The sequence below is a fragment of the Notechis scutatus genome, chromosome 5 (assembly GCF_049901735.1).
Source record: "Notechis scutatus isolate UNSWTSFEM ecotype Mainland chromosome 5, rNotScu1.2, whole genome shotgun sequence".
NCBI lineage: Eukaryota > Metazoa > Chordata > Lepidosauria > Squamata > Elapidae > Notechis > Notechis scutatus.
Window position 1 is genome coordinate 68858243 of NC_142013.1, and position 15267 is coordinate 68873509.

The 15267-nt window shown below is 37.8% G+C and overlaps 1 protein-coding gene and 1 long non-coding RNA gene across 7 annotated transcripts in view; one reads left to right on the forward strand and one right to left on the reverse strand.

The window, feature by feature from the left end:
• Window positions 1-8184, forward strand: part of LOC148130524 (uncharacterized) — a 24907-nt gene extending 16723 nt beyond the window's left edge. Inside the window, exons 2-3 of the long non-coding RNA XR_015749848.1 lie at window positions 6675-6746; window positions 7308-8184. This is a non-coding gene — a long non-coding RNA (uncharacterized LOC148130524). The remainder of the gene's footprint in view (window positions 1-6674; window positions 6747-7307) is intronic.
• The window catches only part of CNKSR2 (connector enhancer of kinase suppressor of Ras 2), a 264189-nt gene that overhangs the window by 19878 nt on the left and 229044 nt on the right, over window positions 1-15267 (reverse strand). Inside the window, exon 21 of one of the 6 annotated variants that reach the window (XM_087966923.1) lies at window positions 1561-4798. The exons of the other annotated variants lie outside the window; for them this stretch is intronic. Within the exon in view, the coding sequence (XP_087823049.1) occupies window positions 4794-4798 (5 nt within the window). The 3' untranslated portion in view covers window positions 1561-4793. Of the gene's footprint in view, window positions 1-1560; window positions 4799-15267 lie in introns of those variants that run through there. 6 annotated transcript variants of the gene reach the window in all.

Sequence of the window (15267 nt, forward strand, 5' to 3'; positions counted from 1 at the left end):
TCAGCTTCAAAATGCTCTGTCAGTGTCAAAAGGGAGAGCCATTTTGTCTTCCACGCTCCATGTTGTTCTCTCTCTCTCTCTTTTTTAATTACTTTCTGAAGGATCAGATCAAGTTGTTTCCAGCCTTGGCTCTATTCCACTCTTCTTTTATAAACTCCCAAAGGGAAAGAAATACAGTCCAGATCCACCTGCAGGTTTTGTTTGTTTGTTTGTTTTTGCTGCTACAGCTCTCTCTTGGTTCGTTCTCTTTTAGGGTCCTAAAGTTTCTCTATGATTTCCCTAGCCATTTTTAAAGTGGGGGGAGGGGCAAGGAAACATCCACCCTCCTTCTTACTGGAGTCTCTTTTCTCTTAAGTCAATTTAAAAATACCACTCACGTTGTAGAGATTGGAACTTATTACAGCCAGATCTGGTCCATTGACCTTTCTGCTTTTCCACTGCTCACTCCGACCAGCTGTTAGCTCTTCGATTCGGCCACTACAGGCCATCTTCTTCCCAGTCCACCTTCAGGAAAGATTTCTTCCGACTTCCAACATGGACCGCTGCCCAAGTGCAGTCGACGAATGGCCCTTTCTCTCCAGTTGTCCCTCTGAGACAACTTCGGCTTCAAAAAGCCCTCTGGACAACTGGAAATCAGATGTGCTTTATGGAGCACCCATTCACACACCTGTTCGAGCTGACAGTTGACCCCACCTCTCCAAATCCCATTATATTTTGATGGCAGATTTCAGTTTAATTGGCAGGGTATTTTTTAATTTCTGAGATCAAATAAAATTTGTATTGACTTTTTATGGTACATCATCCTAGATGTCTGGTAGACAAAGATGCAATGTATAGTAAATAATATAAGACAGGGGTTTTTTGGATGAATTTAGGCAACCACACCATTGCCTAAAACAAATATTCAGCTCAGAATAAAGAACATACCAGAGGTGGTATTCAGCAGGTTCTGATCAGTTCTGGAGAACTGGTAGCAGAAATTTTGAGTAGTTCAGAGAACCGGCAAATATCACCTCTGACTGGAGAGTTTACAGTATCCTTCCCCTGCCACGCCCACCAAGCCATGCCCACAGAACCGGTAGTAAAATAATTTGAATCCGATCACTGGAACATACATGTTCTTTTCTCAGATCAGAAATGTTACTTCAGATGCTGTAATATACTTTACATATTTGGAGATTGTCTTTTGCTCGCATGTAAAAAAGTTTCCTTAATAGAACAGATGAGCTCAGCTTCAGTGAAGGGGAACTTATTTATTGAGTTGTATTTTGTTGGGGGGTGCACTAACGGAGGCTCAGCCAACCTTATTGCACACTTGCTGTGCATTGACAATAACATTTTATTATTTATTATTATTATTTATTTCCACTCATTCACTCACCCAATGAACCTGAGACATTTTCTTTATCAATATGGCAACTACATATATGATTCAAACATGAATATTTTTCATTTCTATAAGGTTAAAAAAATCTGCTTGTCAGTCTCCATATTTTTACTGAACATACTAAATAAACTGACACAAGCAATATGTAATTATTCCATGAAAGTGTTGAATGACTGAGCATAACTTTTTTTATTGTGTATCAACACAGGACATATATTGCTTCTATACTACTAGCATGCAGTTAGTTTTCCACAGTATATTAGGCAGATGTTCCAGGAATACATATGTAAGCAACTTAATAGCATGTGTATTCTTGCACATAGCTTAAATAATATGCCTAGATTCATATGTTGGAGACTCAATTAACAAGAACAACAGATGATAATCAGAAGACAATAATCCTTCAAAACCAAAACTATACTTCCTTTGCTATGGATCGATGAGTCCAAGAGCTTATTGCTTTCATAGAAATGACTGGGGCAACATGTTGGAGATTCTATGTAAAAACATTTTTCTAAGATTTTCCATGTTGAATAACAACCCAAAGCCTTTCATTATCTATACAGGAATTATTCAAAAATACATTGAGAAAATATATAGGCTATGTTTCTTTTTAAAGCTGGTATAAGAAGTTCTTCAAGAAAATTCTGAATCATTCTATGATATCCTCCAGTAAGTGACAATACAAAAATTCTTATTAATTTGTTTCCAAGATATAATTATGAAGATTTTTAAAATATCTTTTCTCTGTTGTAAAAACTGTTTTATCTCCAAAATAGTATAATACAAATTTTGTTACTGACAATACAGAGAAGTTTGACAAAGGTAGGCACATTTAATGTAACTGATTGCTCAATTTTGGAGGAAAAAATGCCTATTCTAAAATTTTAATACATTTTGATATCACTACATCATTTCTGCTTTTGACAGTGTAGCAAATGAGCCATCATTCACGAATAAAGTGGCAATCTATATATTTAAGTTCTAATTTCAAATTTTATCACCCTAATCCCCCCCCATTTCTATTCAATTACAAAACTTAATGATTGGTCATAAAATTCCATGTTATTTTACTGATAAATTGTTCAAACTACAAAATCATTCATTAAGCAATGATTTATAGAATCCAAATAAGGTATTTCAGTGGAAATTTTATATAAAGAACTAACATTTGCTTTTGCTGAGCAAAAGGCAGCAATAACTTAGAACACAAAGTGGTTCCTTAAACAGTCAGTATGCAACTTCATTCAATTAAACAGTAGTCAACTGACAAATAATTTAATAATGGCAACTAATGAATTTCATATTCCAACTAAGACTGGAATTGGAAAATTTTGGTTTCTAGGGAAGTCTATTTTTACAAAAATGGGATCCAAAATGCTTAGCCTCAAATGGATCATGCCTAAATGTGATCAATTTGTTCCTGTTTTAAATATCATGGAATTAATCATTTGTTGTGATAAAAACTGTACATTAAATTTGTACATAAAAACTAATATAAGCTGATGATGTTTTTGTTTAAAACAAATCTAAACCAGTCTAGTTATGTTACATGTAAACTACGGGGATTGTAATAAAGTTCCCACTGGTTCTTCTACAATATACAGCCTTTTAAAATGCCTATTAAATTGCTAGGATTTTCTTCATCTGTTAAGCAAATGTTGTATATGGATTCACTTATGAAAAGAAATTATAATTCACTATTCTAAAGAAAATGAAATATTATATAAATAACTATATATTTTATTGGTATCAGCATAATGTAATATTTTACATGAACCTGACAGAAATAAACATTTCAAAATACATTTTAGAATTTTCTGTCCATAGTATTGTACAAAATATTAAGAATTAGCACTGACATTACAGAATACCTTCAGCCAAAAAAGAGAGAAAAAAACAACATCCAATCATAGAGTTACAGGCAAACAATAATTCATAGGATACAATAATGCTAGACCATTCTCCAGCTTCATACCTTTCACATGTGTTGAAATTCAGTTTACATAATTTCTAGTCAGTATGATACTTGGACAACTTGGCTAGGGATAATAAGAGTTTGAAATTTAATATATTTGGAGGAAAATACATAGGGAATCTTTTGATAAACACATCTTAAACCTTTAAAAAGGCATTTAGGTAAAAGCTTGCCTGCAAAACTGTCTCTAATTAGAGGGTAAACTGGCTAAATTAGAGAGTAATTAGAGTATTTCATGTAGATGATGCAAAGCAGCACCACTTGCATTGAAGTCCTACAGTGTAAGGCGATATAAAATTATCTGCAGAGTTTGAAATATTTTATGTTGAATCTTCATAAATAGGAATTTGTGCATCATTTGTACACTGATTCAGACTCCTAAATAGCCTTATTTGAAAGCAAGAGTTAAGCAAGAAGTAAGATAGGCCTGTTTATTTATAATTGGGTCCACTCCAATCTTGAATAATGTAAAGTTTTAAAATGAAATGTGCAAATGTATATCACTAGTATCTGCATATTTCCTTATTCAGGCTCATCTCTGTTTCTCAATTTTGCCTTAAAAGAAAATCTATGAGAATACGGAGTGCAGGAAGGAATCTCTTAGCAAAACAACTATGCAACTCTTTCTTTCTTTCCTTTCTTTTATTTCCTTTCCTTCCTTCTTTCCTTCCTTCCTCCCCCCTCTCTCTTTCTTTTTGAGCTTATCTTAGGTCTGTTGCACATATAACTTTAGACCAAACCTCAATGAAAATAAAGCATTTGATTCCAAGGAAATACAGTAGAAACACAGTGCACTTAAAAGCTGATTTTGACAGGATGCATTTAATTAGTATCATACAACAATTATTTTTCTTCACTAACGTGGAAGAGAATATTACTGTTTTCCACTTTAGATGGAAATCCATTTTCAAAAGAAGACCTTAATTGCATTTGATCCCTCTTTCCTTGAAGAATGCAGAACACACCTGAGTAACATCATAGTCTCTTTCCTGTAATGACTCTCTCCCCTTCTATTTTCCCCACAATAAAGGTTGAATTTTGTGTGACTATATTCCATATAGCCTTGATCTGATATTGTGCCTAGTTCCTCTGTAGAAAGGATGTATATTTGAAAATAAAATCAATACAACTGATAACAGGTTTGCCTCTTTCCTGGAGTCCCCTTACCCAGGCATTTGGTTGTCTATATTTTAAAGTCAGTTCTTGCTTACAAACATCAAAATTATTCAAGAAGAATTGATTGGCTTCTTGAATGCAGGATATTAGAGGTTGCTTGCAAGAGGCTGAAGACGAGTCTCCGTCGTGCCAATTCTCTTCGATCTAAATTCTCTAACCAATACTTTATCAATCTCTGTGTCCAATCGATTCAGTGCCAAGAGAAGTGGATCCAAGTTGGCATGGAGAGGTTCTATCAACTCTCGCAGTGCTTTAGCCTAATACAATAAAGCAGTGATACAATATGATGAAAGAATTGTGATGGCCCATTCTTACATTAGTACTGCATTATAATCATGCAATCCTGATTAAACAAAAGAGAAAGGATATATGATATGATTGCTCCACATGGCTTTAGCTCCACAGAGTTCTTTTCTATTAGCATGCAAACATACTAAGTAATAAAACCATGGCATATTTTTAAAATAGATTTTTAAAAATTCTGTCACGAGTAAGAAAAACTAGCTGGACATAGATTTATACTTTCAATTTGCATTAGCACTATTAATCAACAACTAGTACTGAAGTAAATTAAGTAACAAATATATATTTATACAAAATATATTTACATATTTAATTGTAACTAAAATTAAATTTTAAGAATTGCCTATTGTCCACAATACTCAACGAATATGTCATATACACTGATCAACATAATGAAAATTAACACTATAAAGGGTAAGAATAAAGTTTTGGGTTTGGCTAGTCTTAAAAAAAAGATCAGTGACATGATAGCAGTATTCCAGTATTTGAGGGGCTGCCACAAAGAAGAGGGCGTCAAATTATTCTCCAAAGCATCGGAGGGCAGGACAAGAAACAATGGTTGAAAACTAATCAAAGAGAGAAGCAACCTGGAATTAAGGAGGAACTTCCTAACAGTGAGGACAATTAACTAGTGGAACAGCTTGCCTTCAGAAATTGTGGGTGCTCCATCTCTGGAAGTTTTTAAGAAAAGACTAGATAGTCACTTATCTGAAATAGTATAGGTTCTCCTGCTTGAGCAGGGTGCTGGACTAGACGACCTCCAAGGTTTCTTTCAGTTCTGTCCTTCTCTATTCTATTTCTTTGAATCATGAAGGATTTCTGATCATGACATATCCATATTACTTTTTAGCTGCTAAAATGAAATGGTTTGCTACTGACTCTTCTAGGATGTTTCTCCAATTTTTAGTCCACCTTTACATGCTGTACAGGTAGTCTTAGACTTACAACCATAATTGAGTGCAAAATTTCTGTTGTTAAATAAGACATTGGTTAAGTGACTTTTGCCCCATTTTATGATCTTTCTTGCCACAGTTGTTAAGTGATTCACTGCAGTTGATAATTTGGTAACCTAATTAGTAAATGAATCTGGATTCTCCATTGATTTTGCTTGTCAAGCTGATCACATGACCTTGGAACACAGCAATGGTCATAAGTATGAATCAGTTGCCAAGCACCTGAATTTTGATCGCATGATAAAAGTTGTAATTGAAAAATGGTCAGAAGTAACTTTTTGAAGAAGGTTCTTCAGTTTTCAGTCCAGCTTCTTGGATAAGAAGTGAAACATCTTCAAGGAAAATAAAGAAAGTTGAGTTGCCTCTTGAAAAAGCACCTTTGCGTCAAAGTCACCTAACTTTGTGTCCAAGGGGAATTAGAACTCACCATATTTTGGTTTCTAGCCTAATGCTTTAATCACTACACCAAACTGGCTCTTAGAGTACTGATATAGAATTGCTAAAACTTCAACATATAACATATTTATGGTATCATAAATTTATAGGGCTGGAAAGGATCTTGGATTCTTCCAATTCAACCCTCTCCTGTCTAACTTCCAGCAATGAAGCACCTACAACTCTGGGAGGTAACTTATTCCTTTGTTGTGCTTACTGTCAGGAAATATCTCCTTACTTCCAGATTTGATCTCACTTTAACAAGCTTCCAACTGTGCTTTGGTCAACCCAATCCTCCCTATGACTGCCCCTCAAGTACCAGAAGACAGCTATCATATCACTCATAGTTCTTTTCTTTGGAAGACTAGACAGTTCCTTAACCGGTCATCATACGGTTTAGCCTTAAGACCCCTTATAATCTCTTTTCTGCACTCTTTCTAAGGTCTCAGGATCTGTTTTGTTTTGAGGCAAGCAGAACTGGACACAATATTCCACGTGTGGACTTACTAATGAGGTATAGAGCAATACTATCACTTCTTGTGATCTTGATGTTATTCTTCTGGTGCGTGTGTGTGTGTGTGGGGGGGTGTATGTCTGTGTAAGGTATTCCCATGCTGTTACTGCTTATGCTTCTAATCAACAACTGGACTTAGGACAGCCTACCCCTTAACAATAAGCAACTAGATGCAGAATAAAAACAAAGTATGGATAAAAATACAATAAATTAAAGATAAAAGATTAGGAGGATCTGAATAATTAAACATTTTTAAAAAGCTAATTTATATACTGATTTTTGTATTAAGTTCTAGCAATTTTACTTACAAATGAAACTAAATTTAATCAGCATTACATGTAACTGCAACACTACTATGATTTTTTTCAAAGTTAATAGAGCACAAAAAACTCAGTTTACTAAAGAAATTGATTGTCCCAGTCCAAGTGTTTATTTTTTCTAATAAACATGCAAAATAAACATCAATTTCAGTTAGTAAGAAATAGTTAACAATATGAGTTGGGTTTTATTTTTACCTGGGCACTGGAAGATGCCATAGCATATCTCCTGTCTTGCTCTTAGATTGTTTTATCTGGATTAAAACTGAAGTGATGTTGCAGTGATACCAGTTGCAAGGGAACTGAGCTCTCCATCCCTGCACTGGCTTCTTTCTGCTTGTGGGCTCCAGAAGAAGCCAAAACCGCCCTGAGGGGTGAAGCAAAAGAGGGTCATCCTGCGAGGTTCCAGGGGAGAACACACTCCCCTGTAGAGCCCCAGGGCTTTCTAAGCCCTCTGTGCCACACCAGGAAGAAGAGGCAGCCAAAATAGCTGCCACACAGCTTCAACCTAAGAAAAGTGCTGGAGCGGAGCCAGTGAACACTGTTTGGAACTGGGTGAGAAGAATCCTTTATATTTAAAGTGCAACCTTGAGAAAAAGAAGATTCAAAAAAAGAGTGACTCAGAACTATCTTTAAAGTGGCAAAGTGAGTAAAATTTCTAGATTTTTAAAATGGAAGGAAAGGAGGAAAAAAGAAAATTTGCTAAAATAGAGAAAACTGGATTTTTTAATTGGACAAACATTGGCTATGGATAGGCATTGTACATTTCTGGAACCACTTATATAAAAAGTTGATATTATATTTGCATTTTGGAGAAAATGAGTAAAATCAAATAAGAAATAAGAAAGATAAAGTGAAAACTGATGCAAGATCACCACCTGCTGCCAAAGGAAGGCACAATATATTCCCAAACTCTGATAAAGGCCTGGCTTTGGAAGACTCAAAGGGGAGAATAAGGAAAAATTTACCATTAAAAAGACCCCCGAAAGTTTCAACGTTGACTGATTTTACTTTTGGATTTTCTAGAAGAACAGATTGAGCAACTTGGGGATACAAAGACTCCTGGACATTGGACTCTTTGTTTGAGAAGTGACTTTGGCTTGAATAAAAGATTGTTGGATTATTGGACAAACAGACATAAAAGAAACAAAACAAAGATGAGTGGAATTTGGAAAGAAATCACATTGGAAATTCAGGATATGAAGGATATTTTGACAAGAAGATGTGAGGAGATCTTGAATAAAATACAGAGCATGGATGTAGACTTGGAAATTAGGACACAAATGATAAAGAGAAAATAGGATGTCCAGGAGGAGGAGTTGTTAACTGAAAGAGCAGTTGGAAAAATACAACAGACAAAACAACAATTTAAAATAAATAAATGATAAGATGGAGATAAAAAATAAAAACTATAATGATTGATGATAAAAACCAAGGGGAAAATATTTTAAGTGAAGTTAAACAGGAATTGGAATTGCAGGGAGCTTTCTTTGGGAGAGAGACAGGGTAATTTAAAAATGAGACAATTGAACTGGGTAGAGAAGGGAGAAATGTCTAAGAGGATGGGCCAAAAAAGGGTAGCATTTAGAGGTAAAGATCCAAGAGAGGAATATGGGAGACAAGCTAAGAAATGAATAATCCAAGCTTTATTGCGAGTGAGAGATGATGGAATAAGGGAATTTAGAATTTCAATGAGAGTAATTTTGAACATGTTATATGGAATAATTAAATAATTGAATGCAATCTAACATAAATATGTGTATAATCAATCAATTTATATAAGATTGTTGTAATAAATATGAATATGAATATTTTATTTGAAGGAAAAGGAATGAGATCTAGAATTCGGTTGATATATAAAAAACAAAAATAACATTGAAATAAGATAATAATGAAAGATTATAACTTATTAAAACAACTGTACTATTATTAGAATTATATAACTTGTCAAACATAAATATGATGAATATTATTTTATTTGTAATAAATAAGTTGTAAAGGGTTAATAGAAAGGGAATATTTTTTAAATATAACAGTGGCATAGTTAAAAATCAGAAAGGGGATAAATAATGGAAAATTATAACCCAAAATAAATTGGTGAATTTTTATTAGAATTATATAAATCTATTAAACACCACAAATATGATTAATAATATTTTATTTGTAGTTAACAGAGGGATATTCAGAATATGGAGATTGACACAAAAATAAGATACTGAAATGATGAATAATCAAAGAGTGCAAGATTACAATTTAACAAAATATGTATATCAATATTAAGATCGTCAACTGTATTAGATATGAAGAATAGTGTTATATATTTGTTCTAAAATGGAAGATGCTCTGGTACCACACTGTTCACACAATGATATGTTTGTAAAAAACAAGAAAAAAAAATAAAAATATTTAAAAGAAAATATTATTTTATCTCTGCTCACTCTGTAAGTATCAAGTATTGTTTACTTGATTGTTGGTCTGAAGTTAACCTTGGAGTTAATCTATGCTACCAGAATGGAGGTTTTCACTTAGACTTATATATCGCTTCTCAGTGCTTTGCAACCCTTTTTAAGCAGTTTACAGAGTCAGCATATTGCACCCAACAATCAAGTAAACAATACTTGATACTTACAGAGTACATCATTTTATTGACCTCAGAATGATGAGGCTGAGGTTGAAGCTGAGTCAACTTTGAGCCAGTGAGAATCGAACTGCTGAACTGCAGGCAGCCGGCAGCCAGCAGAAGTAGCCTGCAATACTGCATTCTAACCACTGTGCCAACCACTGTGCCACCATGGCTTTTAGATTCATATATGTTGTAATGTTCAACAACTACTGTGTTTTCCCTAAAATATGACCTACCCCCAAAACAAGCCCTTTTCTGATTTTCATACCTATGCCTAATATAAGCCCTACCCAAAAATTAAGCCCTAGTTAAGCCCCACCCAATGTCTGGTTGTATGAGGAGAGGTGAGGTGCAGGCATAAAAATCAATCTAGGGTGAGGATGGGGTGGAGCTGCCCCACATGCTCCACACCCACTTACCTTAGGACCACCACAGCCAGGCCTCCTATGCCCTGACACCTGTTATGCCACCGCCCGACTTCTTCTGCAGTCGCTTGCAGCAGCTCACGGTCAGATGCCATATGGCACATCGAGCCAGTGCTGCTGTTCATGTCAGAATGCCACAAGCCTCGTCGGGCTGGTGCCGCCGCTCTTGGCAGAACACTGCAAGCCTTGGGCATGCAACGACACACCACAGCACGCAGTCTCCTGTCATGAGTGGCACCACTGGCACGATGAGCCACATGGCGTCTAGCCACAACTGGCTGTGAGTGGCTGCAGAAATCAGGCAGTGACACAACAGATGTCAGGGTGTGGGGGCATGGCTGCAGTCCTAAGGTAAGTGGGAAAGACATTCTCCCCAAAATAAGACCTGGTGCTTATTTTGGGGCCAAAAAAAAATAAGACCGGGTCTTATTCTCAGGAAAACATAGCAGCAAATGCCCAATAAGATTTCTGATTCACAAAAACTGAGGCTGCAAATGAATGTATTCATACTACTACAAGCTGTCTGAACTTTTCAAATTTATGTTTATAAAGTTGTTTTAATTATCTTTTTTTCGGGTTCAACAATTCAATTTATTCTAAAAGGGACATAAAACTGCACATACCACATAAAATTTGGTTAGTATTTTTAATTCTGATAATAAATCTGAAACTAAAAGTTATATTAATTGAAAGAAAAAGTTGATAGGTGACAGCTGCTTTCAAACTTGTGGATGAATTACATTTACTATCTAAAAACCCCTATCAAACATTCTGCAAGAGCCTTATTTTAAATCCTTATTACTATACAAATCAGAAAGCTTGTAACTGAAGTATTAAGAAGGCATCTAGATGCCAAACATATAATATGCTACACTTAGCACTGTAATTAGAGAAAATCAGAACTAGGGATTTTATTAAGATGCTAATTCTTATTACAAGACTCAAGTAACACATTTTCATGACATCTCCAGTGACATCTCCAACCTTATTTAAAGATAGACACAATCAATAGCATTGAGATTGGTCTCTACCTTTGCAGCTTTGTTTCTTTCTGTTTACAAATCCATTTTTGTTATATAATCAAACCAGTATATAAACAAAGAAACATTAAGGGGAAAAAACAGAAGCATGTTAGGTAGCACACTATTTTAATTTTGAGAAACCACCAGAGACATTTTAGGCATTCTATTTCACTGCATATAATTCAACTCATGATTATAGTAATATAGTAACTCCTGAGCTTAAAAAAAAAGCTTTCATTCCATCTCTTTCCTGCAACACATTACAAACCTATATGGAGAATTTAGGGTTCATATCTCTGTATGTGCGCAGGTATGTGTCCATACTGTTTATCTGGTTTGTAGGTACTTAGTACTACTGCACCATCTACAGTACATTGCTTTAAACTCTTCACTCTTTCCTCTGGCTCCACTTTTTCTATTTCACTTAAGCAATCCTGTACTTTTCCTCCCTTAGTTCCTTTTCTCAGCAACTGAGCATCCAATCTGTTAAACAACAGCATATTTGGTTCTAGGAATAAAGAACCTGAAATAATAATTGTGAATGGAGTTATTTTCATGGCTAACTACAGCTGGGCTTAAATAATGGCTTGCAATGAGAACGTTTCAGAATCACACCACCTGATATACTAAAATGGAACATTTTTCTTCCATTCCATTAATCTTCCATTAAGATGGAACACTTGCACTTAAAGAATAAAATATATAATAAGCTATAAATAGAAAAATATTTGCTTTTTAGATATATTCTAGAATTTGTATGAATACTAGAGTAAGTATAATATTCAATATCAATACATTGCTAATTGTTATATATGATGTAGTTGTACAATATTTTATTTCATTTTGCCATTGTTTTCTTATTTCGTTCCATATTACTGTAAGCATTAATCTTTTTACTGAATGGACTAATAGATGTGCATTTGTGAAAATACAACTAAAGTGAAATACCGTGTTTCCCCAAAATTACAATCTACCCTAAAAGTAAGCCCTCCCTTAATTTTTTTTGGGTGGGCCTAATATAATCCCTACCCCAAAAATAAGCCCTAGTGAAGTGGGTGAGCGTGGCCAGCCCAGGAGGCAGTCATTCCCTTCCCCAGTCACCTCAGCCCCTTAACCGCAGCCTGTGGATCAGCTGAGCGAGAGAGAGAAAAGAGAAACGACTGAGGGGAGTAACAAGAATTGCAGGCAACGCTGTTTGAAAGGGTTTCCTCTCCACTGTTTCTCTTTCTCTTTGTCTCTGTCTCTTTCTCACACACACATACACATACACACAGACGTTTGTGGAGAAATGGTAGAAGGCAACTGGGTAAAGGGACTGATACTCCCCCGCCTCCAGCTTGGCACCTGCTCAGGGTGGCACCCTGAGGTCCGGCCTCTGTGTGTGGGTGAACATAACATATGGGCTCTCTTGCAGTGCCTCCTTTCCCACATGAAGCAGCCACCAGTGCGGGTTACATCTGCACGGCCATGAAGCAGGATTGGCATGGCTGGTTCTCACCTGCAATGTTGGTGGCCAGGATTGGGTCAAAGCCGCCACCAGCCAATATCAGCAGGCCACAGTCGGTAAGCCAGATGCACCGCATACATACAGCCACCACCCAGGAGAAGAAAAGTGAGTGTACCCCAAACGCTGAGCTTCGCCATCCTCAGAAACCAGGGATCTTGCAGGCATACTGGTCACGTAAAGCCTGCCCAAATCCCTAGGTTGTTTGCAACTTGAGTGAGCCATGCAGCCATCTGCCCCAAACCAAGCGGCAGGGAGGCTTCAGGATGACACTTGGGACTGCCCAGCCAGCACCCTTCTAGTGCCCACCACCCTGGCAAAGGCAAAGTGGAACCAGGTGGGGGCTGCGTGGGGCTCCCCCGATGGCTTCTCCAACCCTGGCACTGTGGGAATCCCGGAGCAGCAGTGGGAAGCTGGGGGTATCCCAGGATTGGAATGCTGAAGACTCAGGATGGAACCTTGTCGGCGATCGGCAGGAAAATCTGAGCCTTCATACTTCTTTAAACAGCAGAGCTGCCACCCCTTTCAGAGCCTGAATGTCCTCTGCAAAGCATCTGAGCTGGGCCTGCATGTCTTCGCTAAATAGCTGGTTTTGTTTTGCGGAGCCCGTTCAGGCTCCAAAAGGGGCAGCAGCTCTGCTGAGCTGAGCCTGCATGTTTTCGCTAAACAGCATTTTCCTGCTGAGCCTTCAGCATTGCAATTCTGGGATACAAACACACAAAGAGAGGTTTTATCAGATCGCCCTTTGCCTCTGCCTGCTGCTGGTGCCATCCCAGCATGTTTTGAAAAGGAGAAGGCACAGCTGCCATTGCCCATGCTGGGGTTTGCATAGCGGCAGTGAGAGTTTATAGGATTTATTTTTATCTCCCTTCCAAAACATACCAGGATGGCACCAGAAGTAGGCAGAGGCATAGGGCTGCTCACTCCATGTCCAGCAGCTGCTTGCAAACTCATTTCAGGAAACAGCCAAGCCCTGCTTTTTGCTTTTGATGTGCTTACAGCATCTGGCACGAGCGACTGCCCGTGCTGCTTCTGGCCTTGTGGGAGTTCTTTGTCCTCCTGGCAGAGCTGCTCTTGGCTGCCCTGATAGACTGCTCCGGCCTGGTGCGGGGTGAGTCAGTCAAAATCTACAACCTCCAGAGTGCCCCCCCACTGGCCTGCCAGGGGCCCTTCGCCAGGGGACACCGGTACAGCCATGCTGCCTCACCTGCTGCCACCTTCAGGCTGCTCAGTGCCTTCCTGCAGGTCTACTCAGTGCTGCAGGTGCTGGACTACGAGCTGAGCCCGGTACTCTTTGGGCCCTGGCGGGCACTAGCTCTCATGCCAGCTGTGTGCTCCGGGATGCTCCAGAGATCATAGATCTGGGATGACTCACCCCACACCAGGCAGAAGCAGCCCAGCAGGATTGCTGAAAGCAGTACTGCCAGGAGGATGAAGAGCCCCCACGAGGCCAGCAGCAGCACAGGGAGCCGCTCGGCTGCCAATGGCCAAAAGTGTCCCAGCAGCAGCAGGGCCAGCAAGAAGGGCAGGTGGAGGCTGAGGTATGCCAAGAACTTGGACCATTGCAGCTGATTGAGGTAAGACTGTTCTTGAAGGGGGCGTGAGGTGCGTGGGGCCTCCTGCTGCTTTTGCAGCCTCAATCGGGTGCAACAGCAGCTGCAATTCTTTGAGGTGATGGCAGGAGATCACCTGCTGATTAACTGTTTCATGGACCAAGCTGCTGATAAGACCATTAGGCAAGAAGGCATGAGGGGCAGCTTCCTCCGCCCCCAGGTACATGGAGAAAAAAATAAGACCACCCCAAAAAGAAGCCCTAGCTGGTTTTTGGGAGATCAAAAGAAAATATGACCCAGTTTTATTTTCAGAGAAACACGGTATTTAATTGATACATTTCATTATTATTAAAAAGTTTGATATTAAACATTTTGTTTTGAATGGTAACCATTCCCCACCCCCAAAGGTATGCAATAAAGGTTGGTGCTTATCATACATAAAGATTCTGACATTATGATCCTAATCCAGCTTAAAGGACATTTGAGGCTTCCCTAGTTCAACTGCTCAATATTTTTATTAATTAACCAGTACTTTGTTGTCTTATGTAGACAAACAGTAAGATTTTGTTTTTTAAAAAAATATCAGTATTTGTAAAGTATGCCAATAGGATATGATGAACAAGGGGTTGGATAAGGAGTGAGAAGATCAATGTTCTAAACTATTCTCAGCCATGGAAACTATCTCAATGTCTTAGTCATTCTCTCTTAGCCCAACTCTTATGGGGTTGCTTCTTATGGTGGTAAAATCAAGTATGAGTTTTAACATGAGCTGCCTTGAGTTTCTAAAAAATGTAACGTCATCATTGTTGTAATCAACATCATCAGCATCACCATCCAAGATATATTTTATATTGTGTGTCGGATCCAAAAGATTATTGCTTCTCACAGTGTTTTGAAAAATACCATCTTTAAATTTTCATTAAACCAACAGTGGCAAACCTTTACTTCAAACTACTACTACTTTCTAATCCCCACATCTTGCACATTTACTTATGTTCACTGGATTACAGCAAACTGCAGTACTACACTTGTGGGAAGGTCACAGATTTCTTGTATTGAACAAACAACAGCCAAGAC